Consider the following 17,784-nt stretch of genomic DNA (forward strand, 5'->3'; position numbering starts at 1 on the left):
CCTTTCATTTACTCAATGTGGAGGGCCGCCCCCACATTCTCCATTGTATGATGGTGCCGATATCCGGCAGGATGCACCTAGTAAAAAGGCAATACGCAAGCGCCTGGTAAATTCCTCACTCAGGGGGACACGTATGCTGTGGTACGTCATCTGGCATGTTTGGCAGCGACCAGCCAGAGAGTGACACGTCCTAGGCGAGGATAGTTTCCTATATAAGGGATGGTTTTTCCTCACTCGGGGTCTCTGTATTGTAAGCTTATGCTCTCGCTCTCAAGATGCATTAAAGCTTTTCTGCAGGAGGATCCTTTGTGTCCCGCGTCATTCTTGCTGGCAAGAAGTAGCATGGGACAATTCAAGTGGTGAAAATATAAGGATTCCCCTTCAAAACTAAGAATTTTAAGATGATACCATTAGGCATCACTACATTGTGGGTGTGGAGACTTTCTGGGGGGCTGCTTCAGGTCACATACCCATGAAGCTGGTGCTGGGTCCAGAATGAAGGCCTAATTTACCCATAGGGACTATCTTGAATTGACTGTAGGACAGATAGCAGTGGGACACTATCTCAAAGACTTTTGATTACTTTACCCCAGAGTTTTAGCAAGGTTGTCTGCATTAGATTTAAAATAAATTCTTTTAAATTGTGTGTGTGTGTGTGTGTGTGTGTGTGTGTGTGTGTGTGTGTACACGCACATGGACATGTGAGTGCGGGTGATTGATCCCCTGGAGGTAGAGTTACAGGTGAGCTGCCCACCATGGATATTGGAAGCTGAGCTTGGGTTCTCTGTTAGAGCAGGAAGAACCGTAACCACTGAGCCATTTCTCCAGGATCTGCACTGAGTTTTTAAAATGTACAAGGCAAGTGACATTTGCCTGTCATCTTTGTAAAAGAATTGCTTTGCAAAGAAGAATGAAGTGCTTTCTTTGAGTGGCAGAAGATCCAGATCCCATCCACCCTGGACTTGAGACCATTTCCCAGTTCTCTAAAAACCATCTGCCTGAAGGTGACAATGAGGTGTGAGGCTTCCATGGGCTGGGGGGAAGGCATTCGTGCCATGCTTAATGTTCATGTGGTTTCATGCAGAGAACTGAAATGACACATGATTCATTTACACATTTATTTTCTATCTCACGTATTCTACCAGACTGAAATGGAGAACAATGTTGGCAATTTTATAGACATTTGACATGAACAAGTATTCTGATGTTGAACAATTGTACAGACTACTACATGCAGAGAAGTCTGCTGATTGGTGCAGAATTACTGAATAGATCAGCAAAGTATAAATACAAAATCATGTTTTTTTAATGAAGTTAAAATGCAGCAGATATAGGGACATAGATACAAACACCATTAAATGGGGAAAAGGCATTGTATTAATGGTGCAGGATGGACAGCCAAACAAACAGGCATATGCTAAACCACATCCTGTTTACAGAACTGAAACGAAAACATCTTGTTAGCAAATATAGTGGAATAAAGCATGTAGAGGCAGATGAGAGAGACAAGACGTAGCCACTTATGCACGTGCTTTAGCTTCTGGCGAGAATCCATGTGGAAAGCCAACAGGGTACAGGATGACAGGAGCAGACAAGACAGGGTCACTCTTTGGGAAATCTTAACACAAAATGCTGACTGTGCTTCTTCTTCTCTCCTGCAGCATTCAGAGCTTTTCTAGACTAATGTGACAACCCTCTAGGACGTTGACGTCAGTAATGGAGTGACGGACCATGCACTGTAGCTACAAACCTAGTGATGCGTATAGCGCCAAGCTACGAAGTTGTTACTTAATATGCACGTCTAGGAGCACTTAAAGAACTCCTCATTTAGTATTTGATTTCTCACACTTTACTTCTTAGATTTACAAAAATACTTTTGAGTATTTTTTAACCCAGGGGATGCTTAGGGACCTTCATTAAAACAATTAAAATCTTTATAACATGAGAGAAAAAGAATGGGATGTTTATTAATAATTATATAGAGAAACCATCCAAGATTGTCCCCAATAAGGCTGTTTGTATGCATTAATTAAACAGTGCTAAACACTTTCATCATAATTTTTCAGAAAATTAATTTAATCTTCACAGAGTTGTCCTGAGTTTAACAATAAGCTTATAATCCTTAAATCTTGAATTAATAACTTTTGCAAGTTAAGCAATTAAAATTGAAAAACAAATGACTGGTAAACCAAGGGAGGAAAGCCCAGGAGATAATTTAGGATCCCCTCCTAAACACACAAGGGCCTGTGTGTGCCCTCCCCAAACCAGTCATTTTCCACAAACACATTCTGTGTGTGTTAACTCCCCCATTTAATACCTTCATATATTAGCAGTGCTGTTTTTCCCGCCATCTTCTTTCATTTTCCCCTCCTCCTTTACCCCATCCCCTTCCCTAAATGCTAGAACCTAAATGCCTATAATCATTAATTTTGCAGATATCTAAATTGGTTAGTGTTGGGTTTGATCCCACGGCCCTTCATGCACTAGGCAGTGCTTCAACACCGAGTTTACCCACACCCAGTCACATCTGAGGACAGTGCAGTCATTGACCTGTTCTTTTTTTTTTTTTTTTTCCGGAGCTGAGGACTGAACCCAGGGCCTTGCACTTGCTAGGCAAGCGCTCTACCACTGAGCTAAATCCCCAACCCCTCGTTGACCTGTTCTAACAGCTAAAGTTTGTCAGGCAAAATCTCACCACAGGGCCCTTCTTGTATTTTACATATAATAGAGACAGGCCTATATTGACAACAGAAGAGAATTTGAACAATTATATGGGAAATTTAGTAGATATTTTTCTTTAGTTACTAGGCAACATTTTAAAACTGAATTACTAGACATAGCTTGACTATGTAGATATGATACAGATATGTTTATTACAAGTCTGAAAAAAATACTTAAAAACACTGTGTCAGCATTTGTGGCAAAGAACGCAGGGGTGAAGGTGACTTGCACAGTGCGCCGTTTGGATTACAGTGTCATTGCATTGCCTCAGACCTTGTGGACTTGACGTTGAATAAGCAGATTACAGCTGTGTTTGTACCATAGCCTATGTACAGGACACCACAGGACACCACAGCTGAGGTGTTGGCATAGGAAGATGAGACGGCCACAGTGGCAGCTTTAAAATGTAGCAGACATACAACTGTGTGCATGGAAGTTTTGTATAAGCTACATAGAGTATCGTATACTTCAACCTGTTTGGGCAGCATAATTTTCTGTTTGAATACTATTTAATAAACTAGGAACTTTATTGTTGGGAACAGAGGAACACAGTACCCATTAGGCTATAACTAAACAGTGAGACGATCTAAACTGTCATGCAATTATGATTTAGAACATTAATTATTCTTTTAAGCATTATAATGAGTTGAAAGCCCAAACTAAGTAGTGTATTATAAAATTACTAGGCAACCCCCACAAAGAGCTGCCATCTCCCCAAAGCCACAACCAACCAAATATCTCCAAAATAATCACCCCAAGCCAATTAAACAAACAAAAATTCATTAAAATTAAAGTAGGGTTTGTTTTCAGTTTTCCAGTGATGGCTACCAGATCCTCTGAGAATGAAGTTTTACTGTATCTTGGAAATTCTTTTGTAGATTCAGTAGGAGAGCTGCAGGGCTAGCTTAACTTTAGGATCAGAGTTAGCACAGTCTGGTTCCACAGTGGTCAGCCTGCTTTGGATGAGGTTGCTGCAGTGTGTCAGGCTGAGTGTACAGAGTGTTGTGCTGTATGGCGTCCACTGGTCATCATTCATTGTCACAAGATGTGGGGGTTCATCTCAGTTTCATAACCCAGCATTTTAAAGACATTGACATGAAAAATTAGCCCCCTCGGAATCACATTTTGATCAGTAAGATTTAACATTAGAATAGGCAAAGCAAAAGTCTCTGATGACATCTGCACTGATGACAGATTATACTTTAGATTTTTAAGACAAAATCATTTAATGAGGAAACACGTGTTTAATGCCAAAGCCCTTGTACTCACAAAATAGTTGACAAAGGGCCAGTTATTTTAACTATGCAAATGAACTGGCTGTGAACCAATCACGAAATGGATCCACAGGCTTGCAGATATGTAAAACAGGAAAACACACTACTGTGTTGAATGTTCCCAAGATGATGATGTAAGCATAAATTTATGGTAACAGAAAAATGTAACAGACTCAGACAATGAAGTGAAATCATTGAGGAAGCTGTTTTCCTCAAGAAGAAATTGACACTCGCCTATTGAATGCTAAAATTTAAGGCAATTAGGTTAAAAATGTAGTACTAGCTTTCATAGTATGCTATTGTTAAGATAATATCCCTCTTGAAAACAACATAGGGTATATATATATATACACACATATATATATATCTTAACAAATAAAATGCATTACATTTTATATAACAGTGGGTTTTAATTGAACACACATACAAAGTTACAGAAGAATCTGGGAGCTCAGTATTGCAAACACAAGTGTGACTCGAACCATTTCCTTTGGAATTATTTTTTTAAATTGCATATCTACTACTTGTCCAACAGTAAACCTGGCATTTACCTATTTTCCATCTCATTTAAGTTATAATAGCCTTTAAAAATCTACATATTTATAGTAAAATATGTAATATTTATTTCACATTGTTATCTAAAGATGCTTTTTACATGAAATAAAAAATTAAAATTCCAATCCATATATGAATTCCTTATAATAAGATGTATGACAGGTATGAGCTTCTCTGTATGGCTTTCTTTCCACCCTAGCATCTTTTGTTAAGATTTTGTATGGATGGCTATTGGAGTTTTGTCCCAGAACTATATGAAAACTTACCCAAATCCAAGTTTTCCCTGATTAAAATGTATATTACTATAGAAAATGAAAAAGATGTATTGGTATGTTCCTTTTGGCCTATTGTCCTGAAAATAGACCCACCCTTTGGCTAAACACATATTTAGTAGAAAGATTTGCATTTGAGATGGTTGCCTTGGGAAATGTTAGTGAATTTGGTCCCATATTCCTCAACAACTCAGCTATTTCCTTTCAAGTTTTAAAGCTTGGTAGAGACTTAAAAACACTTCATTTTGTCTATGAGTATACCTCAGCCTATGTGCAACTCAGAGCACATAATTAGCAGGGCAAGGGTCCAAGCTTGACCACAGTACTGCTGCTCAAACTGTACTTTTTGTTACTCCTAAGGAAAGAAACTGTCAAATCACGTTTTTTTCTGTATTGAGACAGTGTCCCCTTGGCCTCTAAGCCTTCTGGCTTTAGTTTTATTGTTAATGGCACATCTGTCCCTGCTTTTGATGTGATGCTTGTGCACTCTAAGCAGGTGGGCCCTGGGGAAGGACCCCTTGTATGTGCTGGAGAGTCAGGGGAGGACTTAAAACTCAGAGGAAGCAAGATCTGAGACATGATGACAGAATCTGTCCTTTCAAACCGGGATAGGGAAGCCTGGAAAGAGGAAAGGGAGAGACAGGGATGGGGAAGGCCACATAGTTTCAACACATTCCAGGCATAGTAGGTAATAATAAATTATCCAATAATCTCTCCCTTCAAACCCTCCATTTTTTCTATGAATCCTCTTCTCCTCAAATAAAGCATAACAAGCAAGCAAATAATCTATAAGCAATAGTAGAAAATAAAATATTTCATTGAAAGCAAGGTGCTAAGCGCACACACAGCTATTATATAGCTAAATTAAAGCCACTGAGCTAATGCCACCACATATTTGCCACATTTTCACTTTTGAATCTTTATGGTTTAAGATATACCTCTTTAAAGCTGCATATATTTGCAACTTGATTGTTGTGTGATAAACCTAATGCTTTGTGAGGTGCAGATTTCTCTTTTTTTTTCTCTATTTGATTTTGAGCTGAATTAAAATAATTTTACTAATTCTTCATTGCAATTTTAGTAGTATATATATTTTTATTATTTCTGGTGACAGCATTCCTGTTGAGTAAGTAATTTTGGTTAATATTAGTAATTTTTCCTTTTGAGTCTATTTTCCTTAAAAAAAAACTTCCCAATTTTAATCAAATATAGTGATTTGTATAAAACTTGCAGGCAAAAAAAAAAAAAGCGTAACTCATCTGCTTCAAATAAAAATGTTGGCTGCGGGTCTGGAGAGATGGCTCAGTGCTTAAGAGCACTGACTGCTCTTCCAGAGGTCCTGAGTTCAGATCCCAGCAAGTATATGGTGACTCATGACCATCTGTAATGGGATCCAATGCCCTCTTCTGGTGTGTCTGAAGACAACGACAGTGTACTTATATATAATAAATAAACAGACCTTTAAAAAAAAGAAAGAAAGAAAATGTTGGCTGCATCTTGCTTTAAGAGTGATTTGGCTACCGTGGAATTTCTGGCCAGCATAGATATAGCAGTCTATATCTATGGGGAGTTTAGAAGATACTCCCTTCTCTACCAGGGTCACATAAGGAGCTGCATCATAGTCTTCCAGTAGAAGGTATATGAAAATAGTTGTTGAGGACCAAGAAGCCAGCACTGTCTGTACACCCATTACTACCCCCACCCCACTAGTCTGAGTTATTGTCTAGACTCCCACAGTGGCAGCGATGTCAAAGTGACACACACTGTACAGTCCAGCACAGATATGGAGCATTAATCATGATGTAGACAACCGAGATTTTTTGTAATTTGGGGCATCACGTGGGGTGCCCTGAAAGCATAGTGTACAGGGTCACAAGTGCAGGGTCCCAAACACAGAGGGGAAGCAAAAAGAAAAAGGAGTTGTGGGGTTGGGGATTTAGCTCAGCGGTAGAGCACTTGCCTAGCAAGCACAAGGCCCTGGGTTCGGACCCCAGCTCCAAAAAAAAAAAAAAAAGAAAAAGAAAAAAGAAAAGAAAAAGGAGTTGTGAACACAGGAATGCCTGGCCCTCGTTGCTTCTGACTGCATGCAGGGGACATGTGCACTGTGAAGGGCAGAGAACTTGTCCTTACTCCTGGTTACCAACCCCCTTTCTGTGCAAATAGAATCTCACCCTTTGCAGAATACATGGACTTGGGAAGGAATGGTGGCAGGGATCTAGGGGTGGGACTGAAGGGCCTTGACTGCTATATCTATGTACAATTTTCAAATTATTTTTCCCTGCACTGAGCAGCAAAGGAGACCTAAGCTGAAGGCAGGAGGGTGGATATTGTGATACACCTCTGAGCCTTTTGTCTCTCGTTGTCATGTGTCGTCATTCTGAGAGGCTATTGTTCTGCCTTGTTATGCTGCCTCAAATCTGTTTCAGTTTGAAAAACATGAAAAGTAACTGTAAGAAAAACTCTCCCACCATCTTGTTGTCTGTCAGTGGGTCCACCGTCATCTTGTCTGTCAGTGGGTCTCACCACCATCTTGTCTGTCAGTGGGTCCCACCACCATCTTGTCTGTCAGTGGGTCCACTGTCATCTTATTGTCTGTCAGTTGGTCCCGTTGTCATCTTGTTTGTCAGTGGGTCCCACCACCATCTTGTTGTCTGTCAGTGGGTCCCACCACCATCTTGTTGTCTGTCAGTGGGTCTCACCATCATTTTCTGTCAGTGGGTGCCATCATCATCTCATTGTCTGTCAGTGGGTCCCATCATCATCCTGTTGTCTGTCAGTGGGTCCCATCATCATCCTGTTGACTGTCAGTGAGTCCCACCATCATCCGTTGTCTGTCAGTGGTACCCACCATCATCCTGTTGTCTGTCAGTGAGTCCCACCATCATCCGTTGTCTGTCAGTGGTACCCACCATCATCCTGTTGATTGTCAGTGAGTCCTATTTTCATCTCATTGCTTGTCAGTGGGTCCCACAGTCATCTCGTTGTCTGTGGGTCCCTCTGCAGATGAACAGAATCTACACTGCTCAGACCAGCATTTGGCTTTTACTAAAGCAGTTGGTGGTGTTGGCTTAACTAGAGAATGGGATTGAAAAATATGAAACAAAATGCTCAAAAATGGTTACTTCATAGACAGCTGAGACAGAGGATTGCGATTCTGAGGTCAATTTGGGCTACCTAGAGAGAGTTCCTACATTCTCTGTGTTTTTAAGTCATTTTTAATTAGTAAACATGGTTTTTGGCTGTAATATTATCTTGCATTCATCTTTCCCTTTAGAAATTGAAAATATCTTCACATACTGTCACTAAATATCCAACAACTATTTATTTTTAAGCTGGAATGTTTAGAAATTATGTGGTGGAATCTGGATATTAAATTAAATAATGAAAGGAAGCACCTTGTGTCTAAGGAAACAGAAAAGAACCTTGGAGATCTTAGAGAACAGACATAGCCGTCTTGTCATGTTATTTCTAGCCCACTCTGTGGGACTGGATTTCACATGGGAACAGGATCATTTAAATAACAAACATCTGCTAGGCTATAACCTGGACTGATTGCATACATTACCTTCAGGCAAACCAGAGATGCTCAGGAAAGAGTCGTTAGGTGTCAACAGTAATCTGGGATTGTTTGAGGATAAGAAGTAACTTCTGATTTTATTCTTCATGTATCTTCTAAGTATTTAAATTTTACACATGTATTTTTTATAAGTACAACATTTATACAAATATATCCACCAAATAAGAATAATAATTACTTACGTTTAAGAATTTTTCTTCTTTTATATTTTTGTCTTTTGCTGGCTTCGAAATGAATATATATATATATATATATATATATATATATATATATGCAAGCTTTTTAGTGTTACTAAGGAAGGTAATGCATGTTAACGATGGTGGTAAACAAGGATCCGTGTGATTGTATTTTACAAAGGCAAGTGGAAAAAATGGCCATTGAAACCATGAGAGGATTGCAGCACATCCCGGTGTTAACTACAGCGTGGGTGGCTGCTCACCAGAACTGCAGAGCCAAGGCCTTCCTCTCCTTAGCAGAAACTGGCCTTTAAACGGTTTCATTTCTGTTACATCTCAGAGTTTCTTTTTATTTTCTTTCCTCCCCCCCCCCCCATCTATCTTTAAAGACAGTGTCTCACTGTGTATCTCTGTCTGGATTGGAACTTCTTATATAGACTAGGCTGGCCTTGAACTCAGTATTAGCCTACCTCTGCCTCCTGAGTGTAGGGACTCCACTGTATAGCACTATGTCTGACGTTGCTGCTACTGCTTCTGCTTTTCCTCCTCTTTCACCCCTCCTCTTCCTCCTTCTCTTTCTCCCTTTATGAGATGGCCTTAGTATGTGGTCGAGCTAATCTGAAATTCACTATGTAGTGACAAGCTGTGTTTAGACTCAGGGTCCTCCTGTTTCCCAAGTGCTAGGATAGAGCATGTGCCACCAAATGCATTTCTTTTTCTCTTTTTTCATATCTATCTATCTATCTATCTATCTATCTATCTATCTATCTATGTTTTATTTATCTACTTATTACTTTGAGATTGCAGTGGCAAAATAACCAAATATACCTTCAAATCTCCATAGACCTAGTGATTAAATTCTTTGAGCCAAACCAAGGGACTTTGAATGTTGATTTTTCAATGTGAAGAGTTTAGAGGATTGAGTGGGGAATAATGATATATTCATGTAATATTGCCAAGAGACTACAGGAAAAAAGCACTAACATGCTGCTCATAAATGTAAAAATTTTCAGTCCTTTCCTACTACTTAAATTTTGCTTTAGTTATTGTGACATACCATTATTAGCTATTTTGATGAGAAATATATCTAATTTAAATAATCATATTTTTTTTGTTTCTGTATTGGTAATTGAATCTGTGGCCTCATGCAGACAAGTACTCTACCACTGAGGTTCATTCCCAACCATAAAATATTATCTTTTAATTTATCAGATAACAAAGATAGTTCATGACCTCATGTAATCAGATCAACAATTTGCCATTTCAAGCATGAAAAATAAACTTGGTTCAAACATCAATATAAATTAGGCTTTATTCAGTTCATCTATTTCTTAGAAAAATAGTTCTTTGGGAAAGTAATATAATTTATGTATGTTCTGTAATTCTCTGATGAGGTCATTGGGTGATTCTTTTTCTGTCTGATAGGTGACCTTTTAGCAGCAACCACAGTATCTTCAGCTTCCTGTCAGTGCTTGCAGCTGGGAGCGACAGGAGGCTAAGAGCTGAGCCCTTCCTTGTCAGGCTACTGTGGTTGGCACAGGAGAGAGAGAGATGTTCATTGAGAGTTGTTTGAATGAGTGAACAGCATTCTAGTGATAAAACTCAGTCAATGATGTGTTTCGGTTTGGATTGGGGATAATTTTAGCCCTGTCTGCATTTGTTCAGGAAGATCACGTGGTCTTCTATAGCCTTCTGCCTCATGTGTGTGCCACACCGAGCTGCAACCAGTGAAGCCTTCTCTTTAGCAAAGGGCTGTGCTGCAGCCAGAATTACCAACTGGCCACCAGAAATGCCGAACTTGGTCCATAGCTCTTACTACCCAACAGATTTGCTACTTTAAAATAAAACCCTCATCTTATCAAGATGTTTTTTGTTTACGTAATTTTGACCATCGAACACCCTTTCCAGTGATGCATTAGAACGCCAGACTTAGAGCCAGATGGTGTGTGTGAGGTCAGGGTCCGCCACTAGCCTAGGTGGAACAGAACATCTCTGTCTTTACCGATAATTCTGAAAGCTGTTGAGAAGAAACATACCTAAGCTTTTCTTTCACCCTTTATAACTTCAAGAGACGATAAATTGTAAAATTTCCGTGGCCAGCCTGAGAGTCAGAATGTTAGCAAGAGAATATGGGAATGGACACTGGGCACCAACTCTCTTTTGCTAACAGATCTGGTCTCATTATGATCCTGCTTGCTCACGTATTGCTTTAAAGTAGTTGACTGTGTCAGAGTGAGAGCATTTCTAGTGAGATGTTTAGAGAACAATTAGGTCAGTTTCAGGGATCCACTTGGTGTGGACCTACTTAAGACATTTCTTCCTGTCTTCCCCTTTGACTTCTACAGTGCTGGGGATTAAGCAGGGTGTCATGCACACTAGGCCGGTCCTCTACCATCAGTCGATATTCGGCACTCAATGCATACCCGTTTCTATGCTCTTATCTTTGAAATTAAAAACATCTTGAGGCAATTTGCACTGGTCAAGAGTGGGCAGAAACAGCTTAGCCATTTGAAGGACCGTGTTATTTTGAGGCCATTTGAATAATCTTTCTCACTGGTGTTTATCCCTGATCACTGAGCTAGCTAATGGTGAAATGAGCTCTTGGAAGCACAACTTTCCAACAGCTCCTTCAGGTAGTCCTTCCTAAGCTTGGGTGATGTTTTCCAAGGGATACAAAAGAGGTACTTGAATTCATAAGATTCAGTTTTACTAGTTGATACATAATATAAAACAGCATTTAAAAATTCTGAAACATGGAGTAAGTTGCAGCATGGGCATGAACTTTTAATGTAGAACAAAAGACTTCAAAAAGAACTCCACTTGATAGATGTATCCAGGTCTTCCCAGACTTACATATTCTCCTCTGAGTTTGACGGCATTTGCTGAAGGTTAGAAGGGGTTCACAGGTGCATTCTGGGCGATACCTCCTTGTGAAACGACATAAAGATTTCTTAGAGGAAAGTGTTCATGTGTTTCTCCTACCTGAAGATTTTTGTCTCAGAGGAACTAGAAAGACTCAAAGATTGAAATTTCCAAGGGATTAAAAAAATTCTTTAGAACATAAAATTGAAATAAACGACAATTTTCCAAACAAACTCTGAGGATGAAAGGGAGAGAGTGCTTGGGAGAAATGCTTCCAGGGAAAACAGCAGGAACTGGACAAGGGTCCCTATCATAAGCATTGTGGAACAGAGTTCTCAGGAGAGGGCCTGACAGACAGGAACATGGAACACTGGTCATATGACAGGGCAGTAAGTCCGCTTATGAAGCCAGATGAATAAAAAAAATAGATTCATCAATAGGAGACCTTAGAAAATAAGTGCTTCGTGAGGCTGTATAAAGAAAATGATCTTCCTAACTTACATTCATCTAACAATAGATATACCTGCTTGACTTTGTAAAACTATATATAGAAAATCCGAATACTCTAGTTTACAAAAACTGATCAACACAGTCTTTAGACACAAAAAGAAGTATGCAGAATATAAATATCAATAATTAATGACTATAAACTCTTAAAGGTTTTGCTTTGAAATAAACATGAAAACCATTAAGAAATCCTAAGCACAATGGGACAAAAGAAATATTTTACATTATTCTTAACATCAGGACTGCTTAGATTTTTAACTAAAATCAAGATTTGTTTCCTTATCTGAGATTTAATGACCAGATCCTGTTAATTAAATGACATCAAAGACTTAGATTCTAAATATTTGGGCTATTTTTCTAAACTTTTTTTTTAAGGAATAAAATTTACACTTTCCCCCCTTAAATGATACATTTTGTAGTTTGTGCTGGCGGTCTCCCCATTTCCCTGGACTACACACACACATGCATGAAATGCATTTTGCTGCTGCAAAGCCTGAGCATTGCCCGGAAACTTCGACATCAGTACTTTGAGACCGTAAGTGGGCTTAGACATAATTTCGTCTATATTTTTATTTTGATGCAGGAGAGATCCCAGGAGGTTGGAGCCACACTGGAGACTGCACAGCTGGTAGCTGTAAGTACCAGTAAGTAGAGCCTTGATTTCCACAAAGCAAGGTGGGGTCAATGAACAGGGTAACCTTCAGTGTCCAGGGCTCAGTGCCTCTGGATTTTGTGTTCCCAGTAAGAAAATACCTGGCGTGACCTTCAGCAAGGAAAGTCTTTTTAAAGAGGTTCTAGGCTTGGAAACCTGAGAGAGTCTGGTTGCTGCCATTACTGGGAGTGTTCTGCCATTCTTGGAAGGATTCGAAGTCTGCAAGAAGATCATTCTGCAACTCGTATTGTCATCTAGGTCTCTACCCTATATTGAAAACTATTTAGTGGCCCACATCTGGGCTTCTAGCCTGGTAACTCATGCTGGGATCAGCTTTGTAACATAAGGTGGTTCTACTTTGAGTTTGTTAAAAGTCATTTCATGGATCATTTTTAACAGATCTTTACCTGTTGGACAGCAGAGGAAACTACAGCCATGTTTGGAGTGCAAAAGACATTGTTTTAAAGGTGATTCCCAAACATGGAATACTAATTAAAAATTTTATTTTATAATAGAGCCTTCTGTACATTTTCAGGTTTAGTTAAGTGAATTTCTATAATGGCCTATGACATGATATTTAGTTTATAGGCCAAAGTAAAAGCTTAAATTCCAAATACTTGATATCTGGTCATTAAATCTTATAATCTCCATAATTTATAAAGGACATCACAATTGCAACAACTAAGCAAAAGCAAGAAAAGAAAAATACCATGTGAATTGTATCCCAAATAAATGAAAATACATATAAACACACCCCTCAAATTATATCCTAAATAAATAAAAATACTGTATTCTTTTAAACAAACACAAGAGCTTTATAATCTAAAGCAAGATGCACAAAACGGGTTAAGAAGAGGTTACAGTTTTGCAACAGGAAGTCTGGACAGCTCCTCAGGCTGTAGCTGTGGAGGAACCTGTGTCTCAGAAAGGTCATGTCCACATGTTTGTGACATGTTTCCATCCAGGCCTATTGACAAAGTTATGTTTTGCAAGCTGAAAGCACCTTACTCCCCATAAGCATGAACACATGCAACAACATTTCATCCTTTCATGTGCAAATTCTAAAGTTCATTGGGATGTAAGAGTTAAAACTTCGAAACTTGCCTGCTGTCGGAAATTTAAGGAGCAAAACTGTCAGACAGGGCTGAGCACTGGTTCCTAAGAGAGCACTTTATTTGCTCACTGTTCAGGACTCGGTTTTGTTTGTTACAAAATGCAGTCTCAACTCTTTATTTAAACAATCCTTAAACTAAGCTGTTCATGCCATGCAAAAATAACATTTTATGCACTGGTATTAGGGGGCGGGGTTTCTCATATTTTAGTTCACGGCATTTTAATGCATTTTTAAGAAATGAGTCTTTTTCTTTTATTGCTTTTATAACTAGTCACATGCTGGTCTCACGAGTGGGGCAATAACCTGTGTCTCCTGGGTTAGAATGAATTTCTGGGGCAAACAAGTGGTTCTCCATCTTGTACCCTTCTTGACTACTGTCCTTTTTGACTTCACCCACAGCCTGGTAAATGTCTTGCCTACAGTTGTGGTCTGTGTTCTGGGGAGAGGAGGAACCCACACAGCCCTCTTCTCTTAAAGGGTCTCTGGCCTCTCCAGGCTTATCTGCTAAGCAGTTGGGGCTGGGATCTGCTTGCTTGTCTGGTCTTGGCCTTTGGAGGTCCAAGAAGTCTTCGTCTTCTCCAGTGTCTATTTCAGTGAAGCTCCTCCTTTCTCTAGAAGAGAAAGGAAACAGTTTTTGCTTGGGAACTCGTGGGGATAGACCTTTGGATGGTCCCTGACAGTGTGCTGAAACATCAGCCCCCGGCAAGGGTCTCTGTCCCTGGGGGAGGGCTTCTTCTAGAAGAATGGTACTCATGTGCTGGGGGGTGGTGAGCGGAAAGTCAGCTGTGGTTACTGGCAGTGGCCTGGCTGTGCTGGGTGGGGTCTGGGGTGCACTGCCTCTGTTTTCCTGAAAGTTCACTTTTAGGGATCTAGACTTGAGGGGGTTGCTCCCTTTCAGCGAGCTCTTGGGGCTGTCGCTGGCACTGTCAGGTTGCAAAGGACCATGGGAAGCCCCAGCATCGAGGTTCACAGTTATGTCAATTGGGGCATAATCCAGTGCAGCCTCCCTGGCAGCAGGCCCCTTATCTCTGCTTAGTGTTAGGAATGGAGGTGCCCTGACTCTTTGGTGCTCATCCATTCCTGGGAGGTCGGTGGGGAACTTCATCTGCAAGTGAGAGGCAGAGGGTGGTGGCAGGGGTGACCTCTCAGTCTCCGTGAAGTCAGTGGCACAGCTGGTGAAGCTGTCAATGCTGGAGGTGCTCTTCATGTCCACGATGACCTCGGTCTGTGCCACAGCCAGCTGCTCCTGTGGGCAGACCACCTCTTCCATTTCTATCTCCTCCTCATAGGCAGATGGCCTCTCTGGCTGTTCTTGGCAGTCTGGGTTCGGGTGGGAATGAGTCTGTGTCTTGGTGATTTCATTGTATAGCATCTCCAGCTTCTGGGCGCTCAGATGCTGTGGGCTGGAGGAAGAAGTGTTGTTCAGCTGTTCGTGGGAGTCTTTTTGGCTAACCTCCTGGTACTTATTCTCGTAAGACTTGTTGGAGCTTGTTTCCGACAGCGCCTTTCTGGCCCACTTCCACCGGCTTGGAGACAGGTGGTTATCATCCACGGAGTCCTTGATATTGGCCGACTCTCCAGCCTTCTCCACGGCCACGTCGATCAGTTCCATACTTCTAGCAAAGGCATCCTTTAAGTTCATAGAAACGATGCTTCCATTTCTTTTGGCTCTTTCAAGAGCCTCTCTCCTTTTAATAGCTTTCTCCTGGCGTTTTTGTTCCTTATAGAACTCAGAGAAATTGTTCACAATGATGGGGATAGGAAGGGCAATAACCAGGACTCCTGCAATGCAGCAAAGGCCACCCACAATTTTCCCTAACAGTGTTTTAGGGTAAATGTCACCATAGCCCACAGTGGTCATGGTGATGGTAGCCCACCAAAATGATGCAGGGATACTGGTGAACTTTGTAGCATCTTCATCTTTCTCAGCGAAAAACACCAAACTGGAAAATATCATTATTCCCATGGCCAGAAACAGTATTAATAAACCCAACTCATTGTAACTCCGCCTGAGGGTGAAACCCAGAGACTGCAGGCCCGTCGAGTGTCTGGCGAGTTTCAGGATCCTGAGGATGCGCATGATTCGAAAGATCTGGACCACGCGTCTCACATTCTGGAACTGCAGCACACTTTTGTTGGACTCGGTGAGGAAGATGGTTACATAGTATGGCAAGATGGCCAGGAGGTCAATGACATTCAGTGGGCCTTTAAAGAATTTCCATTTATTTGGTGAGGACAGGAATCGTAAAAGGTACTCCATGGTAAACCAAGCAATGCACACAGCCTCTACGTGCGCCAACTTCCGGTTGTCACTGGGTTGCCCAAATTCATCGTTTTCTTGCAGCTCCGGAAGTGTGTTGAGAGACAGAGCAATGGTGGAAAGGACGATGAACAGGATAGACACGATGGCCAGGATCTGGAAAGGAGAAGGAGGTCCACATTAGCAAAGCCTCTTTGTTGCTCTGGCAACCACACATGCATTGGCGGTTCTTTGAATGATAGAGAATGCTCTTAGTTATTCCAGAAAGGCTTTACAAAGGTCTTTATAACCTTGAGTTCCCTAAGGAATACGAATACTTTAACTCTTTATGAGAAATTGTGCTTAACAACCTCATGCACGTTTAGATTTCAGTAATTTGACAGATCCTGAGTTCTCCTTACTCACCACTGTCTGAGGTTTGAGCTACCACCAATTGGTTGAAGCCTCCATATGGTTGTCATACCTTTTGGGGGGGTAATCATCTGGTCTCTCTTAGGTAGCTCAACTTTCTTTTCATAGCTATCAGGTTTGTGTTTGCTTGAGTGAATTATCTTACATGCTATGTAGGATTGATAGAGAATCTCAAAGCTTTGTTTTTACAGCTGTGCACACCAATGCAGAACCAAAATATGAAGGAGTGGCCAGGCAGGAAGCCTTCTAAAAACAAAGACTTCTCATTGGTCAGCATTGATTTGACAAGTAATCAGGGATAGTCTTTGTCTGGAATGCAGATTTCTGCTCAACATTACGTGGGAGAAGAAGATCATGTGCTAACTTCATTCAGGAAGACTTTTTTCATGAAGACTCTGAAGAACAGACAGCGATGACAGTGAAGGACAGACAGATGCCCCAGGATGAGGGAAGAGTAACACAATGGGAAGAAAGAGGCCAACATCAGAAAGAAGTGAGAAGAGGATCTAGTGACTGAGTTTTGGAGTCAGCTGCCTAAACTCTGACATTGGCTATTTCTTTTACTGTGAGACCTTGGACACATTATTTAACCTTTCTGTGTCTTGTTTACAAATATGTTGAATACGTGTAATAGTCATAAACCACTCCATGGTTGCTGTAGTAATTACATAGCATGCAGACATTTCTAAATAGATTAAAGAGATCCAGATTTTTGACCCAGGAATTCAGGATAGCGAGTGACACAAAGGTCCAGAAAGGGTATTTGGGGAATCTGTAAATCCACACAAAATAGAGATAGTGTAAAGGGGAATTCCCTGATTCTAACTTAACATTCTATATTATGGCTGGGCATATCAGAAAGATTCATTAGAGAGCAATTGGGGGTGTATCTATGCTTAGAAAAATTGATATATTTGGAGCACTTAGCTCTTGGAGTAGGAAATGTTCTGCCCAGTTTGGGTAAACTGGCTTTCTTAGCTCTTTATCTATGTCCTTGCATGAATGGATGCCCAGCAGGAAGGAGTAACCCCTTGAGCTAATGCTCTTTAACTTTGACAGGTATTATTAGTAACAGGTTTTGTATTTGGCTCTGAGAAAAATCACCAAACAGTGACTGTTTTACATAGAGACTCAGCATCTAGTTAACATTTCAAGCACAATGATTCCACTTGAGGCCAGAGCTCAATACTTATTAAACTGTGAAAAACATTGGTTTGTATACATTGTGTGTGTGTGTGTGTGTGTGTGTGTGTGAGAGAGAGAGAGAGAGAGAGAGAGAGAGAGAGAGAGAGAGAGAGAGAGAGGGAATGCGAGTGGAGTATGGGTGGAGGTTGGTGAGAAGAATCTAGGAAGAAAAGGGGATGGGAAAAATGCAATCAAAATATACTGTATAAAATTTCAAA

At 40.6% G+C, this 17,784-nt stretch overlaps 1 protein-coding gene across 2 annotated transcripts in view; it reads right to left on the reverse strand.

Moving 5' to 3' along the window:
• Positions 1 to 1,104: 1,104 nt before the first annotated feature.
• Kcnb2 (potassium voltage-gated channel subfamily B member 2) overlaps positions 1,105 to 17,784 on the reverse strand; it is a 471,100-nt gene continuing 454,420 nt past the window's right edge. The window contains exon 3 of one of the 2 annotated variants that reach the window (XM_063287085.1): positions 1,105 to 16,126. In XM_063287085.1, the coding sequence (XP_063143155.1) occupies positions 13,982 to 16,126 (2,145 nt within the window). In that variant the 3' untranslated portion in view covers positions 1,105 to 13,981. The remainder of the gene's footprint in view (positions 16,127 to 17,784) is intronic. The other variant, NM_054000.2, reaches the window with a different exon arrangement.

This window comes from Rattus norvegicus, chromosome 5 (genome assembly GCF_036323735.1).
Source record: "Rattus norvegicus strain BN/NHsdMcwi chromosome 5, GRCr8, whole genome shotgun sequence".
NCBI classification, from domain to species: domain Eukaryota; kingdom Metazoa; phylum Chordata; class Mammalia; order Rodentia; family Muridae; genus Rattus; species Rattus norvegicus.